Source organism: Cucurbita pepo, chromosome LG20 (genome assembly GCF_002806865.2).
Source record: "Cucurbita pepo subsp. pepo cultivar mu-cu-16 chromosome LG20, ASM280686v2, whole genome shotgun sequence".
Lineage (NCBI taxonomy): Eukaryota > Viridiplantae > Streptophyta > Magnoliopsida > Cucurbitales > Cucurbitaceae > Cucurbita > Cucurbita pepo.
In genome coordinates, this window is record NC_036657.1 from 3,168,010 (window position 1) to 3,195,968 (window position 27,959).

The 27,959-nt window shown below is 38.1% G+C and overlaps 3 protein-coding genes and 1 non-coding gene across 9 annotated transcripts; 2 read left to right on the forward strand and 2 right to left on the reverse strand.

Moving 5' to 3' along the window:
• The first annotated feature begins 120 nt into the window (after positions 1-120).
• LOC111783719 (putative hydrolase C777.06c) lies at positions 121-7,854 on the forward strand. Of its 3 annotated transcripts, none has more exons than XR_002813404.1 (11): positions 121-457; positions 1,018-1,153; positions 2,196-2,323; positions 3,027-3,174; positions 3,261-3,366; positions 4,457-4,515; positions 5,160-5,195; positions 5,273-5,382; positions 5,682-5,743; positions 7,313-7,495; positions 7,599-7,854. XR_002813404.1 is itself a non-coding variant. In XM_023664637.1 (10 exons), the coding sequence occupies exons 1-9, from the start codon at positions 264-266 to the stop codon at positions 5,737-5,739; spliced, it is 975 nt and encodes a 324-aa protein (XP_023520405.1). In that variant the 5' UTR covers positions 121-263; the 3' UTR covers positions 5,740-5,743; positions 7,313-7,854. The 3 variants fall into 3 exon arrangements, 1 of the variants encoding a protein (XP_023520405.1); XR_002813405.1 differs by having other exon boundaries at positions 7,313-7,430; XM_023664637.1 differs by having other exon boundaries at positions 7,313-7,854.
• Positions 7,855-8,659: 805 nt separating this feature from the next.
• LOC111783503 lies at positions 8,660-10,696 on the forward strand. Of its 2 annotated transcripts, none has more exons than XM_023664431.1 (3): positions 8,660-9,209; positions 9,900-9,965; positions 10,045-10,696. In XM_023664431.1, the coding sequence occupies exons 1-3, from the start codon at positions 9,033-9,035 to the stop codon at positions 10,525-10,527; spliced, it is 726 nt and encodes a 241-aa protein (XP_023520199.1). In that variant the 5' UTR covers positions 8,660-9,032; the 3' UTR covers positions 10,528-10,696. The 2 variants fall into 2 exon arrangements, with proteins under 2 accessions (XP_023520199.1, XP_023520200.1); XM_023664432.1 differs by having other exon boundaries at positions 8,660-9,068.
• A 1,999-nt stretch (positions 10,697-12,695) lies between these two features.
• LOC111782545 (auxin response factor 6-like) lies at positions 12,696-25,799 on the reverse strand. Of its 3 annotated transcripts, none has more exons than XM_023663311.1 (15): positions 24,632-25,799; positions 24,220-24,332; positions 23,946-24,044; positions 19,214-19,270; positions 18,971-19,126; positions 18,805-18,889; positions 18,597-18,687; positions 17,706-17,870; positions 17,505-17,627; positions 17,266-17,341; positions 17,023-17,167; positions 16,222-16,888; positions 13,583-14,024; positions 13,291-13,481; positions 12,696-13,170 (listed from the first exon to the last, which is right to left on the reverse strand). In XM_023663311.1, exons 1-15 carry the CDS (start codon positions 24,672-24,674, stop codon positions 12,972-12,974), a joined length of 2,652 nt encoding a protein of 883 aa, XP_023519079.1. In that variant the 5' UTR covers positions 24,675-25,799; the 3' UTR covers positions 12,696-12,971. The 3 variants fall into 3 exon arrangements, with proteins under 3 accessions (XP_023519079.1, XP_023519080.1, XP_023519078.1); XM_023663312.1 differs by having other exon boundaries at positions 13,583-13,948; positions 16,146-16,888; XM_023663310.1 differs by lacking the exons at positions 12,696-13,170; positions 13,291-13,481; positions 13,583-14,024 and adding exons at positions 14,893-15,367; positions 15,488-15,678 and having other exon boundaries at positions 15,780-16,888.
• On the reverse strand, positions 23,065-23,200 carry LOC111783741. The gene has a single exon (XR_002813423.1). It is a non-coding gene; the product is annotated as a small nucleolar RNA Z247 (small nucleolar RNA).
• Positions 25,800-27,959: the final 2,160 nt, after the last annotated feature.

Here is a 27,959-nt window from a genome sequence, read left to right on the forward strand (position 1 = left end):
CACAATCGTTATGATAACTCTTTGATTGAACGGGTGACTAATTTCATTTGGATTCATTCATTTTGCAGCGATTTATTGGAAGGAGTCCGTACCAATGACGTTGATAACTGCCAAGACCGTTAACCATTTTCGCGTGCCAAGACGACGGCCCCTATAAATTCCATCTTCTGTTGTCTCAGGAGTCATCGCGCTTTCACGTTCTCAATTCTTCTGGCCCCCGTTTTTCTCCAACCAACGTCAACAACTCAGAATCACCGGGAAAAATGGCGGACCTCGATGTCTCTCAGAATGGAGCTTCTGTCACTGTTGCTAATAATCAATCGGCTCTGATCTTCTTAGGAACTGGTTGTTCCAGCGCCGTCCCCAATGCAATGTGTCTGATCCAGCCCTCTGATCCTCCTTGCCGCATCTGTTCCCAGGCCCTCTCCGTTCCACCTGAGAAAAACCCTAATTACAGGTGATCTGGCTGCGTTTTGCGATCTTTAGTGCAATTGAAGGCTTGTGTATGTCGTCTTAGTATAGGGATAGTTGACTATTCTAGATCGCGCGCGTTGCTCCTTTTCGTCTACGACTTTGTCTGCCTTCTTTGTTTGGCTGCTCTTGAATATGGAATTCTAGGAATGGAGTTTGGTCATGGCATGTTATTCGTGGACTGGTTGATAATTGTCATGATTTTAGATCTGGAGCTAATATTTTCGGAGTTATGGAAAACCTAATGTACCATATGGAAAGCTTACTTGTATGTTCTTGAATCTGGAGCAGCGATTAAGTTAGGTTGAATTGATGTTTTTGAATGTAATGATTTCCGAGCTCGTTTTACTTCTTCCATTTTCTCTTTCTGTCTCTACTTATTTTCTTCCTAACATCAGTAAATGAACGGATCAGTGGTACCCCTTTACAATCCTACATTTGTACGTCAAATTTGCTCATATGCAGCACTTTTTGTTTCTCAATACATTGTCCTGGGAAGCATGTGGTCTTAATTCTTTGTTTAATTTATGATGTATTGATTTGCAGGTGCAATACGTCTCTTCTCATTGACTATTGCCAAGTGGATGGCAGCCACCATTATATTTTGATTGATGTAGGGAAAACATTTAGGGAGCAAGTACTACGATGGTTTACTCACCATAGGATTCCTAGAGTGGATTCAGTAAGTTGTTTTTGTGCACTTGTTCTTATATGACTAAAATCTATTATGACAGAGTGGAATAGCTTTCCTCTGAGATTTGATATTGACAGCCGATAAAAATGTAGTCACTATAATGTATGTCTCATTTTAAGAAATCTCATGGCCGAACGCAAGTATAGAAACATTACTCTAGATGTCTTTAGAATCGTGGATTTATGCCACAGTGACTACCAACTGAGAATATGAATGTCATATAAAGTTTTCAACATCAAATATTGATTAGGGGGTTATCTCCTCAGATTAGTCCGGTCTAGACACACATGGTTATAAGCTTCGTTCCAAAAGGTTTCCACAATTATTATAAGCTTCAAGTATTTTAGTCCTCTGATGATTGTCTATTTTTTTTTTTAAAATTATTATTATGATGAGTAATGTGAACACTTACTAGTTACTTCTGATCCCATTAACCCATTCTCTGACTTGGCACCATATGAATACAAGAAACCCTTAGGCTATTTGCGGCTGTCTAATGCCCAAGGGCATTTCTCTCAAGAGAGCATCACTGAATATGTCAGAAGGCGCTTGATTTCTGTGTCTTGGAAACTTGGGGCTTCCATTCTCTACGAGACAAGCAACTTTACGTTAAACACTCTATACCATAATGTCCCCATTTTAGTTTAATATTATAGAATTTTCCAAAGCCATGTCTGAAATTAATTTAACTGCAACTTAGTTAGATGTGCAGTGTGCTTGCATCTCTTTATGTCCTATGGGGAGGGATTCGGCAGTGATAATCTACCCTTTCAGTAGTGTTTTTGCTTTGTAGGTGATTAATTTTAAGCTGCAAACTTTTCCATCATTGTCAATAAGTTGCTTGTATGGTAATCCATTATACGTATATGAGTAGCTACTCACTGAAAAAGGCAATCAGTTTATCTTGGTGCCCTTTTTTATCTGTATTTACTTGATTGTATGCTATGAAACAAAATTTGTTATTATTAAAATTCAAAACGCCTATTTTAGTTGGAGATGGAGTCTTTGAAATAAGACTGTATTTCTGCAGATTATTTTGACTCATGAACATGCTGATGCGATTCTTGGCCTGGATGATGTACGTGCAGTACAACCTTTTAGCCCTGTAAACGATATTGATCCCACACCAATTTACCTCAGCCAGCATTCAATGGAAAGGTTGTTCTAACTGTCCTTGTATTGTTCTAATTTTGTCTCACAAGATATACCCTGATTGCTACACCCAAGGGTGTTTCTGTTCTTGGAGCATAAACATGTGTGTTACCCTCCGGTTCCCTGATTTATTCTTGCTTGATGTTCCATCTCTTTGAGATTCTCTGTAATCACTGTTCCATGTAATTATATTGCTCAATTAGTCAGTACAACCTCTCTCTTCCTTCTATCTATCTATATACCTTTATTTTTAGAAAACAACACATGTTGCCCTCTGAGACTTGAGTATAGTCTTCTTGATGCTTCTTCTCTTCAATATTTTTTGGTGCTCCATCTGATTTATTAAACTCTTTTAGGCAGTATGAACATGACTTGGTTCCAATATCATGCTTTGTATTTTAACCTTTTTCAGAAGAACTGCACCACATTGCTCTGTTTGGATGATAAAGGTTTATTTATATTATTAAGACGTCTGAAATGTAAAAGGAAGTTGAATATTGTTGTTCTGCTTGATTTAACATCTTAGTTATATGTGAGAAGTGAACAACTGCAAGTGCTTGTTTTTTCAATACGTGATTAAGGGATTAGCTAGTGAGAACATACTGGACTAGAATAGCTATGCCAAATTTTTTTTCCAATTTGAATTATTACATGTACCTGATTTTCTATCTAATTTGTAATTTTTGAAAAAAATGGTTCTGTGAATCAGCATTTCAGTGAAGTTTCCTTACCTAGTCCAGAAGAAACTTAAAGAAGGCCAAGAAGTGAGACGAGTGGCACAGCTTGACTGGAAGATAGTTGAGGATCATCATGAGAAGCCCTTTGTTGCATCAGGCTTACAATTTACTCCTTTGCCTGTCAGTTTTACATACTTAATTGATACAAGTCTCTTGTTCATTTTTTTTCTTCTTCATATATTTAACTTGTAATTTTCTATTTGTAGGTTATGCATGGTGAAGATTATATATGTCTGGGGTTTCTTTTTGGTGAAAAATATAGAGTAGCTTATATTTCTGACGTTTCACGAATTCCTGCAAGTACAGAACATGGTGAGTATAGTCCTGTCAACTTTGTTGTATGTACACATTCATACTCATCAAAAGATTCCAGAAGTCTTTTAATCTGGGGCATCTAATCTTGATGAAACCTAAGAATTGGTTCTTTAGATATAATGGTTCTTGGATTGAACCTAGAGGCTGTGTGTTCAAAATTTTATTTCTCGAGCTTGTTGTTATTGAAATGCTGAATGGTTGTATTTAGTGACACAAGAATGATATTGGTAATTAGGTAATTAAGATTTTGAGAACATTTAATATGAGAATATTTCCTATTATGTTAGAGATTTCAAGATAAAATACACAAGTTACTCTAAAGCTTTATCAGTTTTTCAATCATTTTCAGGATTTCAGTCCATGAACTAACATTTCGATGCTTGGACAAAATGTTTTAGAATTGTTTTCAATGCTTATCTCTATGTTGCACCTCTGTGGATGCTTTATCTTTCTACTCTAGTTCAGAGTCGGTTAATTTGCTCATGCTTCCTCCAATTTTTCATAAAACTAGATTATGGCCAAAAGTAAATTTGATGATCTTTTCTTTTTGGAGTTTATACATGTATAAATAATGAAGTAGAGACTATGTGTTACTTGCATGGACAAGGATAATACACGACATAATGTGTTAAAATTCTATTAAACATGGCTCAAAGACTAAGATATTCAAAACATTGGCACAAAGACTTAAAAGTTTCAAAAGGTTTGTATTAGGGGCCTAATGCATGACTACTGAGAATCAAGGATCTCATTGTTCTCAAAGGGAAGTGTAGAAATTGTTCTCGCATATTAATTGTCTGAGAAGAAAGTCCGTAACTTCTAAGGATAAAAGAAAGTTCTTTTGAATTGTGGGGAAGTTTGGATTGCAAGAAATGGGAGGTTGTTCTAGCATATTGAAGAGTTTCTTTTCTCTTTTTTATAATTACTATTTCAATTTTAAAGAGCCTTTTTGAACTCCTCGAGCCTCTGTTTATGTAATTCATTTTATTCATGATATTATGTTTCCACTTAAAAAAAGGTAAACTTGTATGGCTGCTATCGTTAAACTTCAAGGCTTTTATTTGATTTTTTAATATTCGGTTCTTAGTTATTTCAATAAATGGAGCTGGACAGTTGGATCTTCTTATCTTGGACACGTTGTATAAGGTCAGTAAACATTTAAATAGATGCCTTGGTTTTGATTTCATCATGTATTTGTGAGTAGACTATCCTAAGTTTAAGATTCAGAATTTGGATTTGACATTTTATAGCCTCGACATTCTTCTGCATCCTCTATGACTTGGTTGCCCCACCTACTCGGCTTAAGATAGGAATCGATTTAATGTCAAGGCTAGAGCTACCATGTGTAACTTCTAGATCACAAAGGATACAAAGGAATGTTGAGGTTATTATGTACCATATTCATATTTCAAATCCTAGGACTACAGCAGTTCCATGGAGTGTAGAATTCAGATAACGTAATGTTTATGCAGTAATAAAAAGGAAATCTGAAAATGAACTAGCGAGCAGGAGGTTGGGGTTCTCTTAGCAAGTGTATATATTTAAACAAGATGATAGTTAAACTTAATATATTGGATTATTATTCTTTGCTCATCCAAAAATACGAATGCTTCTGCAACTAGATTTATTTATTTATTATTATTATTTTTTGCAGACGCTTATAATGATTTTTTTTATTTCACTTGTAAATAATTGGCGACTCAATAATTTTCATTTAAAAATATATAAGGGATTATGTATTTTGGCAAAGAAATGTTATACCTTATATTGTGGATTTTTGTTGACTGCAGACTGGATCCCATAACACTCACTTTTGCTTCCCACAGGTTTGTTGCTAGTTATTGTGCATTTAAATTTGTTTGTATTCCTTGCACACTTGATCTACTGACGAAAGCTTTTGCAGACCCTGGATGCTGTGAAGAGGCTAAACCCGAAACAAGCCATGTTAATTGGAATGACGCATGAATTTGATCACCATAAGGACAACGAGTTCCTGCTTGACTGGTCCAAAAGGTGACAGAACTAACTCTTAATCTTTGTCATAATTCACGAGCGTCTAGGTATTTGTGAGAACGTGAGATACTGATTTTATCTGCAACTGCTTGACTCGTCCAAAAGGTGAGAACGTGAGATACTATTTTGACTTCAACTACATTTGATTTTTTATATTGGGTATTTACAACCATGGCCTAGTAGTCGAATGTATTTGAAGTCATATATTCAAATAATAGAGGTATGCTTTAACATCATCTAGCCACAAGTATCTTTTAATTCAAGACGCCAATTTTTTTTTTTTTTTTTATTTTATACAGGGAAGGAATTCCAGTGCAGCTTGCTCATGATGGGTTAAGAATTCCTGTAGGCCTTTAAACAGGTAACTCATTCCCTTTGAAACTCCCGAGTCTCGTTACAAAGACTGATAGTTGAGTCCATAATTTTTAGAACATAGTTCTTGAAGTTCTAAAAGGTCCTTCGACCATTAGTTGACTAACAGAAAGATGATTTGGCCCATGTGAACTTGCTGCCTAGGTTTTTATTTTAGCTCATGTGGCTTTTCCCTCTCACGTTTTCACTAGCCTTCTTCCTCCACCATTCTGCAAATGGCTGAAATCTTCAATCTAAAGACCTTTCAACTCCGAAGGAAAATATGTACCCAACCCCCCATCCCCTGTTATATATTATTCAAATCTTGATCTTAGAAAACTCTAAAAAAAACCAACATATCCAAGTTTTTCTACACAATACATGAAGTTTTTTGGGTAAACCAATTGGCAAAGCCTCTCTCTCTCTCTCTCTCTCTCTCTCTCCCCTGAAGTTATATATTCAAGTTTTTCTACATAATACATGAAGTTATATATTCTTCTTCTCTTTTCTTTCCCATTTTCTATTCCATTTTTTAGAGGAATAATCCAGAAGAATTTGATTGTTGCATTGTTCAAATATATCTAAATTTCTGCATCATTATTTCTTTTTCATAGCTGGTTTTTCAAGATTTTTTGGCTAATTTTTCAAAGTTCTAGTTTTGCCTTTCAATTGGGGCGCAAGAGATGATGAATGTGTGAGATGTTGATGATTCGAGTGAACTCGTTTGCCTTTATTATTATTATTATCATTTGCTTGCTTTGGATGTGTTTGTTGGTTTTTTCTCCATTGACATTGATTAATTGGATTCTAAGAATTTTCAGAAGTGGAAGCTTAAAATCTCGATGAGTTTGTGAAGATTTTAGCTATTTTAATGCGCTTTTAATATGCCCTAATCTATGATAATTACAAGATTCATTGTATTATGTTTATTGGCAGAGGAGAACATGAGCTCCGGTTCTAGTGAGAGAAAAAGGGGAGAAAATGTGAATGTTTTTCTATGTTTTTGTAAGATGATTTTTTTTTTTTGGTGAGTGTTCTTCATGCACTTGGCAAAATGGTGGGCTCACCAAGAAAAAAGGAGAAAAGTGGAAGAAGGGAAGTGGACAAAATAGCGGGGTTTTTCTAAAAAATCTAAGTAGTCCTGTTATTCAACTAACTATCCAAAGACCTATTAGAACTATCTTTTAAATGTTAGGGGACTAAATTGTCGGGTTTAGAAACCTAGAGACCAAATAGAAGTCTATCATCAAACTTTAGGACCAGAAGTATATTTTACCCTCCTTATTTATTTTATACAATATTCTAACAAACCTCATAGTTTGAAACATACATCATGTTGTGTTGCATGTCAATTGATAAGATGAGTGTTTATTCACAATAAACACTCCATTATTGTTCTAAATTGGTGCTCGTGCACTCGAAAACGCCCTTTCAGTCTTCGTTTAAAGTTGAATTTCTATTTCCAAAATAAAATTAAAAAAAAAAAAAAAAAAAAAAAAAAAANCATGTGTTTAAAGCTTATCATAGTTGTTGAAGCATTAGTTTCCAATGTTACAAATACTTGAATACTTATATGCAGGCTATACGGACCACGAGTCAGTACCTGATTGACATACATCTCATGTGTTTTGGGAGGATACAATTCATTCTTTTTGAAACTATACCGGAAACGTTTGACAGCCATAGCTGTGTCTTAGGTAAAGCAAATTTTACAGTTTGGTATTGAGAGTGATGGAATTAGAATGGCAAGGCGATTAAGAAGGTTATTATTTTTCATTACTTCAATGATCATATAATTTTGGGCGTTATCAGCTAGCCAGCATCAGGTGATCTATATGCTTTTTTTTGTTTTCTTTTTGTTGAAGTTCGTTGAAGTGGGAATCCAGCAGCTCGTTGTGGATTTAGAATTGTAAACTTTCAATAAATTGAAAAGCTGTACAAGTTTTAGAGGCAACGTATCTAGCTTTAAAGGCAGTTTCTTCCATGCCTTGATTGTTCTTTGTGTTAAGACATTGACTTCCTTTGATCTTGTGAAAAGATACTGAGTTTTGTACGCAAGAGACAGGAAACACGATCCCTATTACTCAATTCACTTAGCTGTGAGAAATTCACAACTTTTTCTGAAATCCCTTTAATTTTCCTTGGCAGTGAAGGAAATTTGAAAAAATGATTGAATGAGGCACTTATATTTGCAAAATCATAGTCGCTCGATATAAGATCTCACATCGGTTGGAGAGGAGAACAAAACATATGATTATAAGGGTGTGGAAACCTCTCTCTGCCATGTGCGTTTTAAAATTGTGAGGCTAACGATGATACGTAATGGGCCAATGTGGACAATACCTACTAGAAGTGGGTTTGAGATGTTACAACTGGTATTAGAGCCAAAAATTAGATAGTGTGCTAGAGAGGACGTTGGCCTCAAAGGGAGTGGATTATGAGACCCCACATTGATTGGAGAGGGGAACAAAACATTCCTTAGAATGGTGTGGAAACCTTTCTTTAGTATACATTTTAAAAACTGTGAGACTGACTGCGATATGTAACGGGTTAATCTGTTACAAATGGTATCATAGCCAGACACCAGACAATGTACGATGCCGGCCCCCAAGGGGTTGGATTGTGAAATATTCCATCGGTTGGAGGGGAGAACAAAACATTGTTTTAAGGGTGTTGAAGTATCTCCCGTAAACAGTGGGGTTGGGCTGTTAACTCATATGTTTTTTTATAATTTTTTTTTTTTTTTTTTTTTTTTTTTTTTTTTTTTTTTTTTTTTTTTTTTTTTTNACCGTACAACACTGTCAACCATAGGATAATTTCTGGTACACCTCTCATTTAAAAATTTGTAATTTAATTGAAGTATGCATATTCTTAAAATAGTGGTAACTGAAGGAAGCAAAACTAGATTTTTCTAATTGTAATGAATGTGTGTCTCAGTTTGAAAACGTTGAAACTTGATTTTAAAAACAAACATACCGGACCAATACGTGCACGTCGAAGTTGAATTAAAATAAAGAGTGGATCATAATTGAAGGCAATGTGAAAGGAACAACAAAACCCATTTGACTGGAATTTCAAGGCGTAGAATAACGCAATTTCCACCACCATTTCAAGCCCAAATGTTGAACTTCCGACACCCATTTCCAGAACATCGGTAAAAAAGTCTTCATTGACCTCAAAGCTAAGCTTTGTTTAAACCCATTTTGTAAGTGGCTTTGGTTCCACCATTGAATTCTCTTAAAAAGGTGTCACTTGGAAGCTAAGAAAGCAGCAAGGGAACAGCAGAGAGGAGAAGAGAGATGGAGGAGTGGTGTGTGGGTTTTAATGACAGAGAAGTGAGTATATGCTTCGTTGTATTCAAGCCATTGGTATTTGTTATGGATCATTTCGTTGAAGCTCTCAAACAATTCTCTTTCTCCACCACAAATCTTGGTTGCATTCAGAGTTCTGTCCTCAAGAGCATCCATGGAAACATGGTCTTTTACTTTCACTTTCTTTTATGCTTTTCCTTTTTCTCCTTACAGTTTCAATCGGATATTGTTCTTTTTAGATTCTTCCTTCCGAGTTTTCCTTTAACATTTTAAAACAACACCCGCTAGAAAGAAGTCTCCACTCTTAAAAAGAATGTTTTGTTCCTCTCTCCGATCGATGGGAGATCGCACAATCCACCTCTCTCATGGCCAGCGTGGCACTAGCTCCCCTCTCCAATGTGATGTGGGACTGCCAATCTGGTGTGCCACTATGAACGTTGGCCCCGAATGGGGTGGATTGTATCTCACATCGGTTGGAAAGGGAACGAAACATTCTTTTTAAGTGCGTGAAAACCCTTTTCTAGCTACTCGTTTTAAAACCTTTCGGGAAAAAAAATCCAAAAAAGACTATCTACTATCACTGGACTTGCCTTGTTACGTTAATATTGATTTTCTTTTAGATTTGAATTAGTTTTTGCTTTCTATTTTCCGAGTTGAGCATGAAAAATTTGAACTTCTGATCTCTCACTCAATAAATAAATAAATAAATGTATATATATAGAAGCTAGCAAACGAGATCGATTGAGATGGATAATCAAAGATCTTGTTACGTATACATATAGAAATATCGATCAATTCTAGCTCGTGGACTAAATTTATATCTTTAAAAATAACATTTGATTGTACATATTTCAGATCATATGGTGTGGAATTTGGGCAAAAAGATCAATTGAAAACACAGAATTATTATCAGAAGCAGTCGTAAGTTGCAATACACAATCTATTTTCATTCATGGGTTTGTTCTTATTTCAGTTGTTAATCAGTATTCATGTTCTTCAGCTCAAGAACTTGACAAAGGTATCAGACATGGCAACCATAATTGATATCAGCTTCTTCGAAGCCTATGGGGGAGACTCCATGGATGGGTCCTGCGTTGCAAAGTTGTCAAGAAACAGAGTAATATCAATGATTTCAGTGGCTGCAAAGTCCGGCGGCGACATGAACGATCTGTCCTACGCTTGCTTGGCTATATTCAAGTCCAGATTTCAGAAGATTGAAGGAGTGATATCTGGGATTTGCTTGAAATCACAGAATAGGTCCACTGTTATGTCACTTTATGTCTGGAACTCCCCCTTTTATTGTTACTCATGGATCTTGAACTCCGATCATTTGAACTCCATGATGCCTTATCTCGATCGTTTTTCTCTTTGTATTAAATATGATGTGTTTCAAGTGGTGAATGTAATGGATGCAAATGTGGCTGATTTTCTTGATTTGGATCATCATGAAGAAGGGAAAAGAGCAAACGTCGCGGTGCAATAGTAGGTTTTTTTTGTGGTCGGTGTTCGTTGTACATAGGTTAATGGTACGATATTGTCCAATTTGAGTATAAACTCTCATGATTTTGCTTTTGGTTTGGAGTTGTTAGAAACCACGACCTTCTGGTATGATATTGTCCACTTTTGATTATAAGTTATCGTGGTTTATTCAAAAGATCTTTTATTAGTAGAGATAGTGTTCCTTACTTATAAACTCGTGATTTTCATCGTAATTTGTCAATGTAGGACTACTCTTTTCAATAATTCTCGACCTGGGTAGCTTGGGTTCATTGTTGAATGGCATTTGAGAGTGTGAAAAGGGTGTGGTAGGTTGGGAGAGAACCATTATGAAGCAAACCCCACAAGCCTTTTCTTTTTTGGAGATGGTGCCCTACATTGTCACCATTCCATTCATGTTTTTTTCCTTTTAATGGGAAAAAAAAGTGTCACTTTTGCTCAGCATGCATCCAAATTACACAACCTTTTATACACAATTTGGCCATCCCAAGTCCCACCATGTGCCTCTCTTTTAATCCACCCCTTCAGAGCTCAGCATTCTCGTTGACACACCGCCCCGCCCGATGTTTGACTCTGATACTATCTATAACAGTTCAAGTCCACCACCAGCATATATTGTTCTCTGTGGACTTTCTCTTTCGGGCTTCCTCTTAAGGTTTTTAACATGCGTATGCTAGAAAGAGTGTTTTGTTCTCCTCCCCAACCGATGAGGGATCTCACACTTTTTAGTTTTAAGAAAGAATTTCTAAGATTAAAGTAAGATGAAACATAACTAGAAAGTTCTCAATATGGATGCTATCTCTTTCAACCAACATGTTTATGAACTGCAGTAGTAGCTTTCAACTTAAAACCACTGCTGAGACAAAGTGCAGAGGCTGTCTGGGAATCAGGAATTTACAAAAGCATCAGACCAAGAGATTAAGAAACAGTGTGGGCCTGGGACCTATCTTTAAGCTTATCAACAAAACTGCATTTAAAACAATGCTCGCTCTCAGGGAAAGGGACCATGGTGATGGAATCTAAGAGGTAAATTTTATTTGGATTTCAACCTTCACTTTCATTTTGATGCAGACATCTCCTTTCAATGCCCTTTTACCACTATGCATAAAGTACCATTACTTTTGTTTGATTCCTCTCCTCCTCGTTTCCTCATTGTCCTTTTGAGTTTTCCTTTTCGAGCTTCCCCTCAAAGTTTTAAAACGCGTCTACTAGGAAGAGGTCTCCACACCCTTGTAAAGAATACTTCGTTCCCCTCTCCAACCAATGTAAGATCTCACAGGGGAGCCCAGTGTCACGGTCATGCTCGTCTAAGGCATGTTGCTCATGGCCGCATGCCCATGACAAGCCCAACCCTTTATGTCTTTTCATATTCTAATGTTTTACTTTTGTATTTCTAGGAAGTATGACGTTTCAGAAACATCATGTTTAGGCCTGTCAGACATGAAATGCCTCAGAATGTACTATAGGGGGTTACGACTAGTTGTCAACTTCTCCCTACCCAAGGTTATATACTGTGAGCCGTTGTTATTTCTCTCTTGCTTGCTTATATAACGTCTCTTTCAAAAATCTCTCTGCCCTCGTTTTCTAAAACCTTCTCTTAAAACCGAGGCCAGAGGCTTGAGCATACGTTGCTTGGCCGTAGGCGACGCACGAACGAATTGGCTTAGCTCACATGTCGTTGAAAAGTGAGTGTCGCACAATCGCAAGTCCGCTGCCATCAAAAGTGCGATTGTGACACCCAGCATCCTCGCTGGCACACCGCCCAATGTCCACCCCCTTCGAGACTCAGTGTCCTCGCTGGCACACCATCCGATGTCTGGCTCTGATACCATTTGTAACAGCTCAAGCTCACAACCGACAACTAGTCATTGAAAGAGATATTGTCCTCTTAGGACTTTCCCTCAAGGTTTTTAAAACGCATCTGCTAGGAAGGTTTCTACACCCTTATAAAGAATGCTTCTTTCCCCCACCGACATGGGATCTCACGATCTCATTTATGCATCACTTGTGCACTTCTTTTCCCTCTCCAATCGACGTGTGATCTCACAATCTCACTTACACATACACTTTTGATTTGGAATTCAACAAATCTTAGAAGCTCAAAAAACCACAAGAGATGGTTCAACTGATAGCATTCCTTTAGTGAAGAGTTTCTCAAAACAACATGAAATATGAAATCTCTTACTTATACAATTTGAGTCATTACAAACGAAACTCAAGTCTTGTTGGAATGAAATATGGATTGTCCTAATACTAGTGTATAGTCAATATAAGATAGTACAGAACAGAAAAACGAAAATGTATAATTACAGTACTAGCTCATAAGCATCAAACTAGATTTCTGTAGCTTTTTCCACAACCTCATATGAAGAATAATTTAAAGAAACTGCTAAAATTAAAGGAGAGAAAGATTGTAACCAGGTAAGTCATTCAGTAGTCGAGAGGCCCGACAGAGGTTATCCCTGAAACTAAATTTCTCGAGTCCTGTCGGCTACCGTAGTCGTCACAGGTACTGTTTGAGAGCCTCTGAATTGGCACAGAGTTCAGAAGTTCTAAACCTCGTTTGCCCATTTCATGAACTTCTTCTGGTGAAAGTATTTTGATACACCACACACTGCTTACAAACTCCCTGATATGCATAAAAGAATTCATGCTTCATACAGATGCCCCACATTATTCACTAAAAGCAACAACAAATAAACCAAATACTAATGATGGAAGTTATGGAGAAGGGCCAAGCAACACTTACGGCCACGGGCCATCACCAAGGAGAAGAACGTCATTCTCCCGGTCAACGAATACAAGCTGCCAGCCTGATCTCAAAGGATCCTCCAACTCGCCTTCTAGGCCAAACATGCAAGCAAGCTCGCTGCGTAGCTCAGGATAGCTGTTGAATTTGGTTATATCTAACGACCTACTGTAGGTCCCTGACTTGTGAACCTGTACGTAAAATGTGTGGCCAGATGGATTCAGCATATACTAACAAGGCCACATTATATAGTACACCATGTAAACAAGTATGTAAACTAATGTTGTATCACCTTGACAAAGGTTCCATTGGGTGGGTGGTTTACTTGGCCCACATTTTCATGAGACTGCAGGAAACCCGACTCGTCGATGCAATTTGAGGATGTCATGGTTGGATTCACAGAAAAATCGGTACCAGCAGTGCTCATATAATTGGAAGAAAAAGGTAGAGTTGTAGAAGCACTGTCGTTGCCGACTCCCCTAAGGTGTGACGCCCCATTCTGCATTAGAAGGGATGAAGACTCTATATTCACACCAAATAAAACATGGTTTTGTGGATCAGAACCGTCGTCTCGGTCACCGTTAGAACACTCCCTTCCAGGGAAGGGTGGCAATGCCACTGTATTCTGAGGAATACTACTCTGTGATGTTCCCAAAATTTCCCCTTGAGGCAGAAAATATTGAGAAGCTCCAGTAGTGAGAGGGTCAATAGCAGCTCTCTTTGCTGGCCAGCCANAGTGTCACGGTCATGCTCGTCTAAGGCATGTTGCTCATGGCCGCATGCCCATGACAAGCCCAACCCTTTATGTCTTTTCATATTCTAATGTTTTACTTTTGTATTTCTAGGAAGTATGACGTTTCAGAAACATCATGTTTAGGCCTGTCAGACATGAAATGCCTCAGAATGTACTATAGGGGGTTACGACTAGTTGTCAACTTCTCCCTACCCAAGGTTATATACTGTGAGCCGTTGTTATTTCTCTCTTGCTTGCTTATATAACGTCTCTTTCAAAAATCTCTCTGCCCTCGTTTTCTAAAACCTTCTCTTAAAACCGAGGCCAGAGGCTTGAGCATACGTTGCTTGGCCGTAGGCGACGCACGAACGAATTGGCTTAGCTCACATGTCGTTGAAAAGTGAGTGTCGCACAATCGCAAGTCCGCTGCCATCAAAAGTGCGATTGTGACACCCAGCATCCTCGCTGGCACACCGCCCAATGTCCACCCCCTTCGAGACTCAGTGTCCTCGCTGGCACACCATCCGATGTCTGGCTCTGATACCATTTGTAACAGCTCAAGCTCACAACCGACAACTAGTCATTGAAAGAGATATTGTCCTCTTAGGACTTTCCCTCAAGGTTTTTAAAACGCATCTGCTAGGAAGGTTTCTACACCCTTATAAAGAATGCTTCTTTCCCCCACCGACATGGGATCTCACGATCTCATTTATGCATCACTTGTGCACTTCTTTTCCCTCTCCAATCGACGTGTGATCTCACAATCTCACTTACACATACACTTTTGATTTGGAATTCAACAAATCTTAGAAGCTCAAAAAACCACAAGAGATGGTTCAACTGATAGCATTCCTTTAGTGAAGAGTTTCTCAAAACAACATGAAATATGAAATCTCTTACTTATACAATTTGAGTCATTACAAACGAAACTCAAGTCTTGTTGGAATGAAATATGGATTGTCCTAATACTAGTGTATAGTCAATATAAGATAGTACAGAACAGAAAAACGAAAATGTATAATTACAGTACTAGCTCATAAGCATCAAACTAGATTTCTGTAGCTTTTTCCACAACCTCATATGAAGAATAATTTAAAGAAACTGCTAAAATTAAAGGAGAGAAAGATTGTAACCAGGTAAGTCATTCAGTAGTCGAGAGGCCCGACAGAGGTTATCCCTGAAACTAAATTTCTCGAGTCCTGTCGGCTACCGTAGTCGTCACAGGTACTGTTTGAGAGCCTCTGAATTGGCACAGAGTTCAGAAGTTCTAAACCTCGTTTGCCCATTTCATGAACTTCTTCTGGTGAAAGTATTTTGATACACCACACACTGCTTACAAACTCCCTGATATGCATAAAAGAATTCATGCTTCATACAGATGCCCCACATTATTCACTAAAAGCAACAACAAATAAACCAAATACTAATGATGGAAGTTATGGAGAAGGGCCAAGCAACACTTACGGCCACGGGCCATCACCAAGGAGAAGAACGTCATTCTCCCGGTCAACGAATACAAGCTGCCAGCCTGATCTCAAAGGATCCTCCAACTCGCCTTCTAGGCCAAACATGCAAGCAAGCTCGCTGCGTAGCTCAGGATAGCTGTTGAATTTGGTTATATCTAACGACCTACTGTAGGTCCCTGACTTGTGAACCTGTACGTAAAATGTGTGGCCAGATGGATTCAGCATATACTAACAAGGCCACATTATATAGTACACCATGTAAACAAGTATGTAAACTAATGTTGTATCACCTTGACAAAGGTTCCATTGGGTGGGTGGTTTACTTGGCCCACATTTTCATGAGACTGCAGGAAACCCGACTCGTCGATGCAATTTGAGGATGTCATGGTTGGATTCACAGAAAAATCGGTACCAGCAGTGCTCATATAATTGGAAGAAAAAGGTAGAGTTGTAGAAGCACTGTCGTTGCCGACTCCCCTAAGGTGTGACGCCCCATTCTGCATTAGAAGGGATGAAGACTCTATATTCACACCAAATAAAACATGGTTTTGTGGATCAGAACCGTCGTCTCGGTCACCGTTAGAACACTCCCTTCCAGGGAAGGGTGGCAATGCCACTGTATTCTGAGGAATACTACTCTGTGATGTTCCCAAAATTTCCCCTTGAGGCAGAAAATATTGAGAAGCTCCAGTAGTGAGAGGGTCAATAGCAGCTCTCTTTGCTGGCCAGCCAGCTGAAGGAATTATTGAATTTGCTCTTTGAAGGTTAAGCAGCTGAGACGATTCGTCTTGAACAGATGACGACCCCGCAAGGCTATGCAATGGGGAAACAGTAGTAGTTACAGGGTTACAATTGGAGTCGGAAAAACTCGGTTGTTGGCAAAGGGAAGGGATGGTTTGCAGGGACGGCAACTGGGATTGAGAACATGAAGCAAACTGAGATATAGCCGCCGGTATCGTACAAGGAATCTGCTGATGATCGAGTTGCGGTGGCTGTGGCTGCCTTGGTTGCTGTTGTTGATTATTGAATTGCTGGGGCTGCAATTGTGGCTGAAGATGATGCTGCTGGTTTTCTTGAATAGATTGTAGAAACGCCTGCTGGGGTTGAGACTGATGCATCATCTGAGGCTGCATTAAGGAAGAAGACTGACAAGGAAGCCCTTGGGACTGCTGGAATTGCAGAACAGATGCAGGTGCTATTTTCGAATAATCGATTGCCCTCATCTCCTGAAGAGCTGCAGTAGCCATGGCTTGGTACATGTCAGGTTGCATTGCCATCATGGATGTATCAAGCCTTGGCTGCATCCACGGTGACACCCCGTTTCCCTGAAAGTTTAGACAATTATCTCCCCGTAGCCACATGAACGGAGAATTCATTCCGAGGTCGCTATCCTTGATGCCTAAGAGAGAAACATATAGAGGACTTAACATGAGTATGGATTTCATTGCCTATATCAAAATACCAGGAAGAACAGAAAGTAAAATGCAGTCATGTTGACACATTGTTGATGCAGGAGTGATGGTGCTAACTTACCGAACGAAGGCAGTCCCGTTGGCCATGGTCGCTTCAGCCGAAGTGGAAATGGAGATGGATACATTGGAAATGTTGTCAGTGGTTCAATTTCCCACAAGGACACTCTTGGCTGCCGCTCTCCTGCTGTTGATTCGTCCCAGCCAACCTGCATAGGTCAGCTTATTAAAGGGAAGTTCGTGATTTATAGATCGAAAACTCAAAAACTGGTTGAGACCACATCAGATCGAAACTGTGCTTACTAACCTTGACCGAGCGCCAATGTGAGTTTTGCCATCTTACAGGATCCAAGTCACTAATGCCAGTGATTGTGCCCATGTAGCTGTATACACCGAAGAAATATTACGAAAATATGAATACGCATCGAATCCCAGTTATCGAAACGTCGGTACTCAACTAAAGAAGCTGAAAGCAAACTGCAGCGAAACTAAAATGCAGCTAGAAAGATACACATAGAGGATATAGATCTAACATTCCGAACCTACCGACGAACACTCGATTCTTCCGTTTCAAACAGCATCCTAAAGCGCATACCAACAGAAACACGAGTATGGTAGACAGCCTTCACGTATTTAGTGAGTGGTATGACAAACTCTGAAGGGCTAGCTCTGATAAGAAATCCAACTTATAGTGTAAGAACATGTAGACTAAAAGATCAAGAATTCGTATTCAAAGAAACTTCAGACCTTGGGTTAAAAAATATGGTAAATCGACTGTTGGTAGCAGCTGCATGAGCTGCTGCAGCAAGAAGCCCCAAATGCATACTATCACTTGACAAAACAGATGAAGGCATCACGGTTTGCGGTCGACTTGCACGCCTGATTCCGAGGAGTAACTGATTCTTCTCATTCCTGAAGAACATAAGGTCAGCATTGCATAGATAATGATTTTATAGCAGATAGCATAAGAAATCTTTGGTTGATTGACATTAAATGATTATCAAGAATTGTAACAGCACAGCACAGCCCACCGCAAGCATATTGTCCTCTTTAGGCTTTCCTTTCTGGGGTTCCCATCAAGGTTATAAACGCGTCTGCTAGAGAGAGGTTTCACACCCTTATAGGGAATGTTTCATTCCTCTCTCCAACTCATGTGAGATCTCACAATCCACCCACTTAGGGACCAGCGTTCTCGCTGGCATATCGCCTGGTGTCTTGCTTTTATACTATTTGTAACGGCCCAAGCCCACCGCTAGCAGATATTATCCTTTTTGGGCTTTCTCTTTCAGGCTTATATACTGACAATTCATTCATCCTCTTAATCAGTAAAGCTACGACACCGTTCGATGTCTGGCTCTAATACCATTTGTAACAGTCCAAGCCCACCGCTAGCAGATATTGTCTTTTTTGGGCTATCCCTTCCAGACTTCCCGCGCATGCTAGGAAGAGGTTTCCACACCCTTATAAGGAATGTTTTGTTCCCCTCTCCAACTGACGTGGGATCTCACACAAACAATGAACCAAGAAGAAATGTACATGATCAATGATCTCACCACACTCCAACCAAAAGTTTAAGCAATCATGCCATGAAAAACCAAGAGAAAGAACTAAAAAAATGAGTTAACACTGCATGCATACCAGATAAAAAGAACAGCATCACCAGCAACAAGTCTTTTAGCACTCACGAACACACTCCATCCAGTTGTTAGAAGGTGTCTTTTAGGCTGGCCTGCAACAAAGATATCAAGAACGTCGAGGCGATTAAGCTAAAACATGGAAGCCAGCTCTCCATTTCACCAAGCCCAACTTCATATATATTTGAAGCAAAGAAGAAATGAATACCCACCACGAAATATATGTCTAAATTTCCATTCATTATCATGTAAGTCCCTCGCTATCAGCTCTTGAGCTGGGGGCTGCATGGAGAAGTCCTGCATTGCACCAATATCATCAGAAGAAATCATGAACTATCATTTGCAATGACCACTGCAAGACTTTTAAAGTGTCCTTACCAAAGGGGGGAATACTTTTTCGGCAGCACGACGAGGAACAGAAAAACCGCCATGTGTGCTCGTATCACTGGCTGTCAAAGTTTTGCAAAAGTAATTCGTTGGCTGCCTACTTGGAGACCCCAACTCAGCTGGAAGGTAGGCTTCTTTCAATTCTTGCTGCATAACAAAGTAATAATTCATACTCAAAATCAAAACTGTGAGGCCAAGTAATCATCAAATGCCAGAAATGAGAAAGTGTCCTACAGCACTCAAGGGTTGCAGAGTCATCTGTGCATATACTTCATCTGTCTCAGCATCTGCCTGAAGTTCAAACGCTCATAAGTTAAAATGAAGCATGGCCTATAATAACTATCAAGTTTATGCAAAACTGTGCCTCACACTATTGAGGACATATTCTATTTATATTGGCAAAAGATTAACTAATAGATCCGATTTCATAGGAAACTAACGAAGTAAGCCTATTCTTATGGCATGACTAACTTCAAGCTATTCTAATGGATTGACCAATTCTAACAGTCCCCTTCAATCCCAACAAGTCTTGTACATGTTGAGATTGTTACAATGTGTAGTAAAAGGAGTTTTAGACAGTGGTTTTGTCAGGATATCAGCTACTTGATCACTTGATGAAATGAACCGAACTTCCATTGCTTTACGTGCTACTTGTTCTCGAACAAAATGAAAATCAACTTCAATATGTTTCGTTCTAGCATGAAATACTGGATTTGAAGTTAAATATGTAGCTCCGAGGTTGTCACACCAGAGGCGAGGAGCCTTTGATTGATACACGCCCAGTTCCTTCAGTAATGACTTGATCCAAATCATTTCTGCAGTAAGATTCGCAATGGCCTTGTATTCTGCTTCGGTGCTTGATCTTGACACTGTAGCCTGTTTTCTGGAACTCCATGAGATTAGATTTGCTCCAAGAAATACAGCAAAGCCGCTAGTTGAACGTCGATCATCGGGACAACCAGCCCAATCAGCATCAGAAAACCCCGACAACATCATGGTTGATTTCTGAATTTTCACTCCTAATGCTAGTGTGCCTTTAACATAACGAAGAATTCTCTTCACAGCACCCCAATGAGCATCAGTAGGTGTATGAAGATATTGACACACTTTATTGACAGCAAATGCCAAATCAGGCCTAGTCATTGTCAAATATTGTAGTGCTCCCACTGTACTTCTGTATTTGAATTGTTCTTCAGCTGATAAGGGTATTCCTTGTTCTCTGAATAATTTTTCAGCAGAACCCATTGGTGTAGACATAGGTTTGCATTTTTCCATGTTTACTCTTTTCAACAAATCTAAGGCATATCGTCTCTGTGACAGTATGATACCATCTCGTGTTTTCTTGACTTCAATACCCAGAAAATACTCAAGACCACCCAAATCTTTTACTGCAAAATCTATTTTCAATTTCTGAATCAACCTTTCGGTTGCTTGATCAGAGGAGCTCACAATAATTATATCATCAACATAGATGAGCATATAGATAGTTATCTCTCTGTTTTTGAGAATAAAAAGAGATGAATCAGCTACTGAAGCCTTGAAGCCTAACTCAATAAGTTTTCCAGTCAACCTTGAATGCCAAGCTTTTGGGGCTTGTTTCAGGCCATAAAGGGCTTTCTTGAGCTTGCATATGTAATTCTTTGGTTTGGCTGAGTCTTGAAATCCTGGTGGTTGTCGCATGTACACTTCCTCTTTCAGAATTCCATGCAAAAATGCATTTTGGATATCAACTTGTCTCATATTCCAGCCCTTGGTTACTGCTAGCGAAAGAATGACCCTGATTGTTGACGGTTTGATCACAGGGCTAAAAGTATCAGTGTAATCAACACCAAATCTTTGCTTGAATCCTTTGGCAACTAATCTTGCTTTTAATCTTTCAACTGACCCATCTGCTTTTCTTTTCACTTTATACACCCATTTACTATCAATGAGATTTATTCCAGGTTTGGGTGGAACTAGATCCCAAGTGGCATTTCGTTTTAGCGCTGAGAGCTCATCATTCATTGCTCCTCTCCATCTTGGATGTTGCATGGCTTCCTGCAGGTTTCGAGGTTCAGTAGCAGTCTCTATGATCGGAGTTGTGATAGTTACAGCGCTTGCGAATTTTCTTGAGGTTTCTGAATATCTGATAGTTCCATCAGTGAATTGTTTAGCTTGTACAATGTTATTTCTCAACCTTGTTCGCATTGGATGTTGACTAGCTGCTTCAGTTGGTTGATCAGACACATGTTCATGAGTTTGGTTTTGAGCATTGATCGAACTGCTCTCAGCTTCATATTCTGCAATTTCCTCTGAACTTCTTGTATTATCTGCAGAAGATAAGCTGACACCAGACAAGTTGTCACTAGCAATATTATCAGTTTGACCATCATTCATATGGGAATTACTAACAACTGGTTCAATATCTGTAAGAGCATTTTCAGTGTAAAAACTAGCAAGTTTGGCTAAGGCTGGAAGTAGAACAGGATGATGTGGATTTGTGGTTTTGTTTGGTGGCTTAGATTCTTCAAAAGGAAAAATATTTTCATCGAAAACCACGTCTCTAGAGATGTAAATACGTCCTGTACTTCTATTTAAGCATTTATATCCCTTATGAGAAGAACTATAACCCAAGAATATACATCTAGTAGTTCTGAAACTCAGTTTCTTGTTGTTGTAAGGCCTTAAATTAGGCCAGCAAGCACAGCCAAACACCCTAAGCATGGAGTAGTCTGGACTTTTACCAAACAATTTATGAAGTGGTGTGTCTTGTTGTATGGTTCGGCTGGGCATTCTATTTATAAGAAAGCAAGCTGTGTTGAAAGCTTCATCCCAGTAGGATAGAGGCATGTTGGCTTGAGCGAGTAAAGCAAGGCCAGTTTCTACAATGTGTCTGTGTTTTCTTTCGACTAACCCATTCTGCTGGTGTGTGTGAGGACAGGAGATATGATGTTCAATGCCTGTGGATTTGAAATAATTGTGTAACCGATGGTATTCACCCCCCCAATCTGATTGGACGGAGCGAATTTTGGTATTTAGCATAGTTTCAACATGTTTTTGAAATTGAAGGAACACAGACTCAACATCAGATTTGCATCTCAGAAAGTAAATCCAAACATAACGACTAAAATCATCAACAAAGGAAACATAATATTTGGAATTATTTACTGACGCAATGGATGGACCCCATACATCAGTGTGAATTAATTGAAGGGGTGCTGTAGATACATGCTGAGAAGAACCAAATGGCAATTGATGTGCTTTCCCTAATTGACAAGCATTACAAATTGAGGAAGAGGGAATATTAGTATCTATAGCTAAATTATTATCTTGTAGAATTCTAATGGTAATTGGAGATGCAGGGTGCCCTAGCCTTCTGTGCCATTGTTCTTTCGAAAGTTTGGCTGTCAGCAAGGCTTGACTGAAATTATGCGGTAGAACGTATAGGCCATTCTTACATCTACCGTGGAGCAGGAGTTTCTTCGTGACTCGGTCCTTAACCAAAAAATAGTTTGGGTGAAATTCTACAACAGCATTATTATCAGATGCTAGTCTTTGTACTGAAATTAGGTGCTTATTGATTTTAGGAACATATAGGATATGTTTCAGAACAAGAGATGAACCAGAAATTAATGAATTCCCAATATGAGAGATAGACAAACCTGCGCCATTTGCAACCTGAATTTGGTCGGTGCCAGTGTAGCGTTCTCTGGTGGTAAGCCTCTCTAGGTCATTGGTGATATGATCTGTGGCTCCAGTGTCAACATACCAGTTTGTGTCACTAGTGTATCCACTTGTTGCCAAAGCTGCTTGTTTGAGATTATTTTCGGCTTGATATGCCTGATCAAATCTGTGCCAGCATTGCAAAGCATCGTGATTGGGCTTACCACAAATCTGACAGACAATGCCTGAGCTGCTTTGTGTCTTTGATGGTTGACGTCCAGGATTGTTCACAGTACGCCTTGATTGTCCATGACCACTATTTAACTGACGACTACGACCGCGACTACCTCGACCTCCATTGGCACCTCCACGAATGGATATCCTATTGACATTGTTAGCAGATGAAAGTTGCTCAAATGTACCCTTACGCAAGTGCCGCATCTCATAGCTCAGCATGTGAGCATACACGTCGCTGACAGTGTATACATCTGTTCTGGTTGTAATGCTTGTGACTAGAGGATCATAATCTGGACCAAGTCCTTGCAGCATGTAGGCGATGAGTTCTTCATCCTCTATTCGCTTGCCAATGGCAGCAAGTGTATCACCAAGATGTTTTACTTTACGAAAGTAGTCAGCAATTGTCATGTCCTTTTTCTGGATAGTAGAGAGTTCCATACGGATCTGCATTGCTCTTGCTCGAGATGTGGAAGCAAATTGTCGCTCCAGCGTAATCCAGGCTTCTCGTGCAGTGGTGATTCCAACCATCGTGCTGAGAACCTCCTCAGTGACTGATGAGTTGATGAGGCTGAGTACCAGCTGGTCCTGGGGGTACCAGACTGTGAACTCAGGGTTGATGATAATTTTGCGATTCCCTGTTTCTTCACTTGGTTCAACGGCGATCGTCTGGCTTGGTGCAGGCATGGATCCATCCACAAAACCAACAAGGTTTTGGCTACGCAAGTAGGGAAGGATTTGGGTAGACCACAGTAGATAATTTTCTTGTGTAAGCTTAACACTAATCACCTGACTGATCGACGGAGAAGACATTGTGTTGTTTGGGATTGACATGTCTAACAGCAGAGGCTATGGATCTCGTGGATCTTATTTCGGCTCTGATACCATATCAAGTTTATGCAAAACTGTGCCTCACACTATTGAGGACATATTCTATTTATATTGGCAAAAGATTAACTAATAGATCCGATTTCATAGGAAACTAACGAAGTAAGCCTATTCTTATGGCATGACTAACTTCAAGCTATTCTAATGGATTGACCAATTCTAACAATAACCAGACCCAGAGGAACCAAATATCAAGCCTTACATGCATTGTGAGGTTATGAAGCTGACAGATGAGTTGTGGCGGTAAACTCGGGTAATTCGGGATCTGGGCATCGACCTCTTTGTTGGTAGATGCAGCAACCTAGATAGAAAACAAGTGAGTATAAGCTTAAAAGCATTAGAAATGAAGAATTTGTCAATGAACAACAATCAAATGCATAGTTAAGTGTCTTATGTCAAAGCCCAGATGAGATATCATATGAATCTCCAGAAGATAGCAAGCAAAACAGATTGATATCATGGAGGAGTTTGGTTACCTGCTCACTATGACCTTGAGGGAAGTAAACAACGCGAGTGCCAACAGCCGGCAGAGAAACAAGAGGACCCGCGCACGCATGCCAAAGCTCGGAATTCAGGACCCTTCTCTCGCCTGCAAAATTGATGTCAATTTCATAAAAAAGGCCAATGCTTCCAATTGGGAAATCCCATGGCTGGACCACTCAATTGGAGAGAGAGAAGAGAAAAGAGAATGAAAATATTAAACAAGACTCCAAAGGGCAGGAAAATGACATAAATCTAGCATGATGCTGCAAAATCCAAGGTCAAAAAACGAGTATAAAATGAAAGTCTCCGCAGTTGGTCCAAAAAGGAAGAATGAGAACGTTAAGGGTATGAATCGATGAGGAGTTGCAGACAAAATTCAGGGAAAGCAGTTCGAAGTATGCGTACCTTCCGGCGGCTGAGGACTAAAACCAGCCGCAGAGAGCCTCATTCCCGAAGAAACTACTCAATTCAAAGCTTAAATGGAAGAGATAAATAAAGAGCTAATGCGGTTTCCAAGAACACATCCGCAACCCAGAAGACTCAAACTAAAGCGCCATTGCAATTTCAAGCTAAACGAGCTGCAAATTGTACAGTAACAGAAACTTGGTGGCCACTCTAGAATCCTCAACCGAAGCCGGTTTCGCAACAGAACAAAGTGGTTTTGGGCCTCATCCGAAGCTTCAAATCAGCGCCAACGCTCCCCCCAAGATTTCACCAATCTTTAATTTACAATTAGAAGAAAAACCCAGCAGATTGAGCTTCACAAAACCCAAGTCCAGGCCCAGAGATTACAGATTCTCAAAGGGTTCTCGAACTGGGATTATTACAGAGTTAAAGATCCAGAAACGCCAAGGAACCACCAGATCTTCAGGTAAGAACATGAAAGCTTGCGATATTTAGTAGAAGGGGAAAAAACCCAGATCTCAAAGAAGAAGAACACCAAAGAATAGCAACCCTCCCACCCACCATGTTCATTTCTGATATTAACAAGAACCCATAAAGCACTAGGCGATTAGTGGGTTCTACACAAAGGGGGATGAGGAACTAGTAAGAGAAACGAAAACCCACCAAAACAAAAACAACAAAATATGAAATAACATCAAAACAAGCTCCTCTGGTCGGGGGTTTCTCAGCTCTGTTCTGGATAATGGAAATAGAAGGGGGTAATGGGTTGAATAATGGTGTTGAGAGTACTAAAACAAATGTTTCAGGCTGAGCTATGCTAAGCTAAGCTCTCTCCTAGAACCACTGTTGCTTTACCATTCTCCCAAGCTCTCTCTCACTCTGCCTCTGACTCCTCTGTTTCTGCTCTGCTCCAAATGTTTCCTTTATTTAATTTTTTTTCTCTTTTTATTTTCCTGCTTTATGGGTCAGGACGCTTTGCTCCAATCAATCAACGCACAACCGCCATTATTTTTTGCTGTCTTTTTCATCTGAGGGAGAAGAAAAAGCAGAAAGGGCACTGTAGAGCGAGCTAGAGAGAGAAAGAGAAAGGGTTTTATTCGGATGAGAGAGAAAGTGTCAGAATTTTAATGGCGAGGACGATGAGAACAAAAGGAAGGCGAGAAGAGATAACAAGGATTTCTGAATTCTTTCTGCAATACCCTCCTCTCTTTATTTTCTAAATTTCCACTCTTTTTTTTATATATAATTTTATTTTTTAATTAAATTCTCCCTCATACCTAAATGAATCCAAATCCCATCCCGAATGAGAGCAGTCTTAATAATAAGATGGCTAAGAAAACGTTCAAACTAATTGAATTTTTTTAAAAAAACACATAAATTAAAAACATTAAGTTAAATCAAAATTTCTAATCCTGATCAAAATCTTGAATATAAAACGTTATAAGACTACTGTTATCTATTATTGTTATCACTGTCATCATCATCTAATAATTATTAATAATTATTAAGTTGGTTTGACTTAGAATGATAGGTCAAACCACTCCAACACATCCATTTACAATCTTTTTTAATAAATACCATTTTTATTATTTTTATTAAAGATTTTAATTTTATCCATTTATTTTATTTTTATCAATGGATTGTATTAAAAACAAGTTATAATTAAAATAATCTATTTATGAATAATTTATTTTCAAATCGAGTATAAAATTGATATATTTAACTCAAATATTTTGTTAAAATGGGTAGAATATTTAACCATATTAAAATTAGAATTAAAATATTCAAAATAAATGAATTGGACAGGAGAGTGAAGTAAATTACTAAAATAGCCCTCATAATTAAAATAAAAAAAATAAAATAGTAATTAATGTGGATGATATAATTAGGATGGTGTACTATCTACACTATACATAGTAACGAGTAACTACAGTGAGAGCCGTGCTTGCAACTTGCTTCTCCCCTTTGTCCCCACCACTTTTCCACTTTTACCCCTCTATTTTTTTTAATTTTATTTTGAGAAATCGACACTTCAATTTAAAAAATTGAAACTTACTTCATATTTCAACAAGGTGTACCTTCATTTTTCGTAGCTCAATCATAAAAAATTTATATTAAATTAAACTCGAGCGTGTTCGTAAGTTAATATTTTTGTAGTTTGATCAACCTGACCAATCTGTTTGTGGGTGTTGAATAGAATCGAGAGTTGTCAACTTGAGAGCAACGTAGTTTAGCGGGTTAAATGATGTGGTTGGACCATAGGTCAAATTTGTGAAATGTAGCGATGTATTTCAGGAAGGCCTGTTGAGTTATTATTGCTTAGCGATTGGGTGCGTGTGGTGTCTACCTCATACAAATCTTAGTCTATCTATGTTAATAGGGTCAATGGACCATACAATGACATAACATTTTAATAATTAATTCTTATTCAATTTTCTCCCTTCCTCCTTTCATTCCCACCAATCACAAATTTTCTTTATAAATGTGTCATTATTTTTGTTACCTAATATTTGGAAATATGTGGAGTGGTATCTTTTTTTTTTTCTTAAAAAAGAAGAATCTAGTAAAAAATAGAATTTAAAATATATATATTTAAATTTTAACACTATTTAATTTTTTATTTTGTTATTTTGTGTTATTTACTTTTTTTTTTAATTAATTTTATTAAACATAAAATTCAATTTTATATTTAATGGATTATTAATATATTAATATATTGCAAACAACTTCTATTATGTTTTTTAAAATAAATTTTTTGTTTAATTTCTTTTTTATTTGTAAACTATTATGGAAATAAGACTAAATTGTTATTTTGACAAAATTTTAAAAATTAAAAGTATTTTTAATTTTTTTAGTCAACAATAATAAAAATATGTTAAATTAATTAAAAAAAAATCCTTTAAATTTTGACTTTAGATGAAACCATTAATATTTTGTTTGGAAAATACTTTTTCAAAATAGTTTTAAAAATGCTTCTTTGCTTTCATAAATGTTTAAGGACACTCTTAAATTTTCAAAAGTTTTATTAATACTCTTAATTTTTTAAAAAAAAAAAAAAACTTTAAATTTTTTAAAAATCTTTAAAAAAAATACTTTTGAACTTTTTAAAAATAAAAAATAAAAAATACCCTTTCCATATCGGGCTTCAAGAATGCTCATAAACCTTCAAAAATAATATTAAAAAGTTTTGAAATAATCTATGAGTTATTGATAAACGGTTATTCATATGTTAACGATAAGACTTTTTAAAATTAAATGGCTATTATGGAAATATTTGATAGTATAGAGATATTTTTAGAAAAATACTACTTTTGTTAATATAATAATA